Source organism: Prinia subflava, chromosome 8 (assembly GCF_021018805.1).
Source record: "Prinia subflava isolate CZ2003 ecotype Zambia chromosome 8, Cam_Psub_1.2, whole genome shotgun sequence".
Classification (NCBI taxonomy): Eukaryota; Metazoa; Chordata; class Aves; order Passeriformes; family Cisticolidae; genus Prinia; species Prinia subflava.
In genome coordinates, this window is record NC_086254.1 from 28,663,856 (window position 1) to 28,670,978 (window position 7,123).

A 7,123-nucleotide genomic window follows, 5' to 3' on the forward strand; every position below is an offset into this window, starting at 1 on the left:
CCGCCCCCCCCTCCTCCCGGGCAGGGAGGATGGCGTATCCCGCTGGCAGCGCTCAGCGCGCCCCTGGCCACAGCCCCCAGGGGTCGGTGGCCGAGGCTCAGCGGGGCGAGGGCCGGCGATGTCGGTGTGGCCATGGGAACGCTCGGCGTGGGCAGTGCCCGGCCCGCCCAGCACACACAGCCCGCTGCTGCCATCTCGTGTCCTCCGCAGCCATCCCCTCCCAGGGCCGGGACAGCATCCACGGGCGGAGGCGGGCTGGAGAAACTGAGGCAGCGGCACACTGCAGACCCTCCTGGATGTTGTTCCAGGGGAAATGTCCTTCCAAAAAAGCAGCTCCCGGTTTCCACAGCCCACACAAGGGATGCAGATAGAGTGAGCAGAGGCAGGATGCCACTGTGCCCTCCACTGCTGTGGGCTTCTGCCTGGGCTTCATGGCCAGACCCTGCACTGTGCCAGCTCCATCCACAGCACAAGAGCCCCTGGATCACCAGATAAAGCAGCCAAAGTACTTCCAGGGAAGGAGAGGTTTTATTTCTGGCTTCCCAGAGGCTGTTTGCCACCCAACAGAGCAGTGGAGACCACAGACGGGGTGCTGGCAGAGCGCAGTGACAAGGGAGGATGCCCTTCACGTCACCTCACCCCACACCCCACCATTCCCCCCCTCTGGGGCACCCACAGTGCCGAGCAGCCAGGTCCCTCCACAGTGCTGCCTGTCACCGAGGCTGAGCCTGGCCTCAAGCCCCCACACTTGCCTGGGATTTTTGGATATCGGAACTCCCCAGGCTTCCCCAGGTGCCCAGTGATGCACCTTTACTTCCCCGTCCGCTGTGGGTGCCCAGCTGCTCTGCAGATGCCAGCAGTGCCTCAGGGACACGTGTCCCCATCCACAGCCCCAGTGACCTCAGAGCCTTGCAGATGCACTGTGGCCTCACTTCCAGCAGAGCCCCCAGAGCCACATGTTCTCTTTCTGCCCCCAAACACACCCATTGTCCTCAAGAGAGCAGCAGGTGCTGCAGGGCCAGGAGCAACTAAGAATCCACACCTCACCCTCTGTTTTTGGTTCCTTCCCTTCTTCTTCCCAGTGTTTCTGGTGTTCCAGGTTTCTGCCACAGCCATCCCCCAGCAAACCAACCTGCCAGCCCCAGCCACGGGTGGTGGATCCGCTCCCTGGGCACCGCTTGGAGCAGGAGGATGAATTCAGCTTGGGCATCTGCTGGCAGCAGCCCTTGTGCCCTCAGGGCTGAGTTTGTCCCAGGGTCCCAAACGAGGCACAGGCAGCCCCGGTGCTGCAGCAGCACATCCCCGGCGGGCTGCGAGGGCGTTCCTACGAGTCCCAGGGCTCTCGGCGGGGTGCGTGCAGGGCATTGAGCTTCTCCCAGCAGGTCGCCAGCCTCTCCGCCCTCCTGCCGATCTCCCGCAGCCGCTGCCTCCTCCCGCGGCCGGGAGCCCCGCGCCGGGGCAGTGCCGGGGCCGGGCGGGGTGGGCTCTGCCGTCCGTGTGCCCAGGGAGGGTGCAGAACCCCCCCACAGCACAGAGAGACATTAGTCAGGGGACAAAAGCCACCACCACACAGGCTCTGCACGGCTGAGGTGGCCGAACTGCCCATGACTATGGCAAGGACATTGTCTCAGGTCCCCAAGAGTCCCCAAGGGTGGGTGTCCCTGTCTGAGCTGGCAGCGTGCACCCCACAGCACACCCACAGACACCAGATCAGATCTCCAGAGCGGCAGCAGCTCCATCCCACATGAGCAGACACCAGGCAGGGTTGTCCCCAGCCAGTGTCTCCAGCAGTGGCAGGGAGGACAGTCCCAGCACTGTGCCAGGGTGAGGCAGAGCTGGGAGCTGGCTCCACTGCCCTTGGTTTTCCCTGCTGGTTGATGAATTGCTGGTGCTGCCATAGGGATCCTCCTGGATGGGGTTTCCCCAGCAGAGGAATCCAGAGCAGCCCTTAGGGCAGAAATCCTGGTTCTTGCCTATGAGCACTCAGGAGCAAGAGCAGGACAGGGTAAAGGCACCCACAGGAAGAGCATCCCGCCAGGACAAGGCCCTGTGCTCCCCTCAGCCTTTCCCCTCAGGAAAAACCCACTTGGGAGCCAGTGGTAAAACCCCACCAGCCTGGCCCACACTGCCACAGCTGAACTTCCCTCCCTTGGCTATTCCCAAGCTCCCAGGGATGGATGTGCAGTCAGCATTCCCCAGCTCCCCGAATGAAGCAGGCAGAGCCTGGAGACTCCTCGTGGGCAGCCAGGAGAGCACAAAACAAGGCAAGGTCTGCCCACAGCCCTGGGAATGGGGAGCCACGGACGTGGCTGGGAAGTAGAGGGCTTCCTACCTTGCTGATTTTCCTGCAGTTCTCCCGGAGCACAAAGTTGGTGTTCCTGGCCACCCTCCAGACCGCCAGCTCCTCAGGGCCCTGCAGGGGCCCCACCTCCCGCAGGGACATGCTGATGTTGTAGATGGACAGCAGGATCTTGTGGTCCTGCAGGGGAGAAGCACAGGGCCCCAGGCAGGGAGGGAGGCTCCGTGGCTGCCTGGGGGCTCAGCCCATGCCATGCCCCAGCTCTGGGTCCCTCCATGCTCACCTTGTCCGAGCGACAGGCGGGCCCAGCCCTCCCGCTCCTGTACACCGAGCCAGTCAGGTTTCTCTGGAGAAACAAAGCAAGAAGATCCAGCACCTCGCAGGATCAGTGCCTCCCACTTGGAGCAAAGATCCCCCATGTAAACACAAACCCCTCCTCAACACTGGCAAAGCAGCCAGCTCCATATTAAGCTTCCCTCCCCACATCCCGCAGCAGGGCTGCATCCAGCCCAGCAGCATCCCCAGAGCCAGGGCTGGCCCCAGGCAGAGCCCTGTCCCCAGGCAGAGCCCTGGCCCCAGGGGAGCCCTGCCGGCTCACCAGGTTCTGGAGCTCATGGAAGATGACGGCGCGGTACTGCCGGAGGATTTTGGCGATGCTGCACCTCCTGCCTCTGCCCAGCACGGCCACAAGCAGGAGCAGCAGAACAGCACAGGACAGCACCCGGGGAAGAATCTGCCAGGGAAGGGCTCAGAGTCAGCTGGGGATTAAGGAATGTCCCGGGCTCTGCCTTCAACCCCTAATCAGAAGCTCCACTGGACCTGTACCTGAAGGTGCAACACGCGATGGAGGAGCCTCAACTGTCCCCCCTTCCAAAGAGCATCCTCCCACATGAGCCATCTCCCCTTGGAGCAAAGCCCTTGGGAAACTGCTCCAGCTTCAGCCCAGCAGCGCTGCCATGGCACACACAGAGCCCTCTCTCATACCAGCAGGTGGATTCTTGACACAGAGCTATGCCAGGGACCTGTGTCAGTCTATGGAGCTCTCTGCCCCAGCATGGTTCCACTAGACCCCTACTTTGTGTCATTTTAAGGCCAGAGAATCTCAAGTGCCAAAACCCAAGGGGAGCAGAGAGGGAGGTGCTGGGCTCCTTGGAGAGGAGCTGGAGGCTGGAGCTGTCTAGTCCCCACCAGCAACATCCACACCTCAGCCCAAACAGATCCAAACACCCTCAAAAGGATTCACCTCTGCTGCATGGATGGGACTAATACAGCATTTCCCCAGCTTCCCCGCAGCTCATCCCAGGCTCAGGGGCCCTCACCCCAAGCCAGACAGAAGCAGCACAAGCATCTGCTCTCACCAGCACATCCCAGCTGATGCTGAACCTCCTGGCTGCAAACCCTCCCAACAGCCCCACGCTGGCCCCTGCAGAGCGGGGAACCCCGAGTGCTGACACCTGAGCTGGCACAGGGAAGGGGTGGATGGACCCTCCGAGGCAGGGGTGTATCCCACACCTTTGAAGAAAAGCCAGCACAAGCTCAAGTGACCAGGACTGGGGATATTTGAGCAGCCCAGCAGCAGCAGAGTGAGGATGGGGAGCTCAAAATTTGTGCCAGGAAAGGAGCCCAACAGCTCAACACGTCTCCACATTGCTGAGCGATGGTAGAGCCCTGGGGCCCCATCCTGGCATTACTATCATTTCACATTTTCAGGAAAAGTCCCCCTCAAACACAGCCCCCTCCCAAACAACCCTCGTGCCGCAGGTGTCAGGTCTGGGCAGGCAGAAAGCAGCTCAGCTCCTTCCAACTATGCAACCCCTGCACTGCAGCCAAAGCAGGAGCGAGGGGGAAGGGGCCACAGCTCTGCCTGCAGCCCGTGCCTGCTGCTCCCCACCTCAGCTCAGGGGTCACTGCCTTCCCCAGCACCTGTACCTGCTCTTCTACTCCAAGAAGCCAGAAGGAAACATTTCCCTCAGGTTTCCAAGCCCAGGCACACTCCATCTGTCCTCTGGTGAGAACCTGGGAGGTTCGTTTGTAAAATCCACACCTGCTCTGTGCTCCCTACTCAATCCTGAGCTGGACCTAGCTCCAAAAAGGGGAGGAAACTTTTTCCCACTCTCTTGCAGCTCAGTGAGAGTGTTGGAGGCTTAACATGAGGCAAAATTCAACACAGCACAGTTCTGGGAACACACAGACACAACCATCACCTCACAGCACAGGTGCATGCAAAGAGAGGAGCAAAACCACCAGAAATCCCACTCGGCTCTTCAGCACCCCTCATCAGCACACACCTTCCAGGAGAGCTGTGCCCCTGGGAAGGGCAGGGAAGAGCTCCTTGTGCTGCTGGCTTTGCTCCCTGCAAACCACAGGGAGATCTTGCCCCAGAGGTGATTGAGCAGAGAGCCAAGGGTATAATCAAAGGGGACATCAAAGGAGAGCACTGCTCCCACGAGGACACCCTGACCAAAGTCTAAGGGTTACTCTCCAGAGGTCTCCTCTGCCGGGAAGGCAAGGCTGTGCAATTTTACCATGAAAGTGGGAATGACTTCCCTGAAGTGGTTTATTAAATATTTGGGACCCAGTTTCAGGAGAAAGCACACCATTTCCAGCATTCCAAGACAGCCAAACCTGGGCTCAGTGCTCAGCCTGGAAGGAAGCGCAGAACAGTCCAGGAAACAGCCAGGGCAGGAGGTCAGTGGGTGCTGTAGGTGCTTCCCCCCCACCATGGAAAGCAGGGAAGCAGCAGTGACAGAGGTGGATGCAGGGAGACTGAGGTGACAAATCCTGCTCCTGAATTCTCCCACTTCAGGATGGAGGAAAACTTCATCAGCTCATTTAGGGTTATTCCTTCTGCCTTCACCCGCATCCCACAGCAACATGCTACAGGCAGGTGGCACTTCCCTTCCTAGGGGAGAGCTGACAGTGAAGGAGCAGCCTTGGGAAGGACGAGTGCAGGAGAGGCACGACTAATCTCATCCTCTCTCTAATCCTCCAGCAAATACGAGGAGATAAGGGGAATCACCATTGTTGATAGAGCAGCTCCTGCTGGCACTCCTGCCAGTCCCAGCCAGCAGGGCAGCAAGGGGCAACTCCTGCTGCCAGCCTGGGAATCCCACCGGGGTCACCGGGTCCTTCCAGCCAGACAGACTCTATCCCTGACTCCCTCCTACCTCTACTCTGTCACCACCCAGAGCCCCAAGGCAGGGACAGACCCTCCGTTCTCTCCCTCAGGACCAGCCACATCCAAACCCCAACCCAGCGAGGTCTAAGCCTCGTCCCAGGCACAGCAGCCTGATCCCAGCTGGACCAGCCTCCCCGGGCAGACCAGAGCCCCTTCCTCAGGGACTGCCAGCTCTGTCCCATCGCGACCCTTCTAAGGATCCAAGTCCCATTTGGACCCAGCCCAGCCCAGCCCCATTCCAGCTGCTCCAAGCCCTCTCCCAAGCGGTCCGGCCTCATCCCGACCAGTCCGAGCCCCTTCCCGGACGGAGCCGCCCCTCTCCCGGCCGGTCCAAGCCCCATTTGAGGAGAATCAGTCACCTCCCGACAGGTCCCAGGTCCCACCCCGGCAGAGCCGGCCCCATCCCGGCAGTGCGGCGGCCTCGGGTCTGTCGGGGGCTCCAGGGAGGGGTGTCCCGAGCAGAGGAAAGGGGTCCCGGGGAGAAGGAGTTGTCCAGGCGCACTCACCATGGAGCCCCGCGGGCGCGGCCCCTGCGGCGGCCCCGGGGAGCCCGGTCCGGCCCCGTCCCGCTGCGCCGGGGCCCGCGGTTTGAACTTGGCTCCACGGTGGGAGGGGACGGGCCCGGCGGACGGGGGGGGGACGGGACACGGCACCGCCGCCGGCCCAGCCCCGGCCCCGCGGGGGAGGCAGCCCCGGCCCCCCCGGGCGCGGAGGGGAGCGCGGCGTGCCCGGGCTGCGGGGTCGGGCCCGCTCCGGGGGCAGCGGCGCAGGGTGGGACAGGGACCCCCTGCCCAGGAGGGGCCGGCGGGGCAGCGCCCCCTGCTCGCACCCACCCGGGGATCCCAAGCCACGCGTGTCCCTGTCCCGGAGCCGCACGCTGTGCTGCGAACCCCCGCAGTTTCGATTTCTGTTGGCGTGGGGCGATTGTTTCACTCTGGATTCACAGACGGCAGTGGGTGAACACTGACAACGGCACCGAGCCATGGCAGAAGTGACTGTCCAGGGTGAGACCCCCAAAATATCCACACCAGGAGGGTCCCCGTGCTTCCAATCAAAGCCCTCTCCTCCTTCCCCTCTGCATTTTGTACCTCACCCCCAGCCCAGGCACAGAAATTGTCCTGACTCAGTGGGTATCAATTTTGGGGAAAACTGAACTGACAGCAACAAGGCTCCACTGAGGAGCTGAATGTGGGTGATTGAGTAAGAAATAGAACAAATGGTGAATAATCCAGCTCTGCTCAGCTTGGTGAGAATGCGCCTGCCCAGGAAGTGGGACCCACAGCACACTGCAGCATTCCACTGGGACAGGACCCATATAACTTCTTTATTGAGTTCTATATATAGCTAAAATTCATGGGTGCCATAATCCATTTAAAAACCAGCAAGACGTCTACAAACATTAAAAGGCTCCAAGATTGATGATCCCTTTTAAGTAGGAAAAAATAATCCCCAAGCTAAGGAATGTAGCCCAAAGGAAAGGGAAGCTGCAGGTACCAGGAGCAGGTGGCCAAAGGAGCCTGATGCTGTGAGAAGCTAGCACAGCATCCAGCACAGGGCCCCTTCCTTGAGGCTTCCACATCCCAAAAATTCCTTGCAAGATGTGGTGTTGCCACCTAAGCAAGGGACAGGGGTAGCATGAGGGTCCC

At 60.9% G+C, this 7,123-nt stretch overlaps 1 protein-coding gene across 1 annotated transcript; it reads right to left on the minus strand.

Moving 5' to 3' along the window:
• Nucleotides 1-531: 531 nt before the first annotated feature.
• Nucleotides 532-6,363, minus strand: C8H20orf204 (chromosome 8 C20orf204 homolog). The gene is made up of 5 exons (XM_063402220.1): nucleotides 5,984-6,363; nucleotides 2,898-3,032; nucleotides 2,583-2,645; nucleotides 2,333-2,479; nucleotides 532-1,486 (listed from the first exon to the last, which is right to left on the minus strand). Exons 1-5 carry the CDS (start codon nucleotides 5,984-5,986, stop codon nucleotides 1,325-1,327), a joined length of 510 nt encoding a protein of 169 aa, XP_063258290.1. The 5' UTR covers nucleotides 5,987-6,363; the 3' UTR covers nucleotides 532-1,324.
• Between the last annotated feature and the right edge of the window lie 760 nt (nucleotides 6,364-7,123).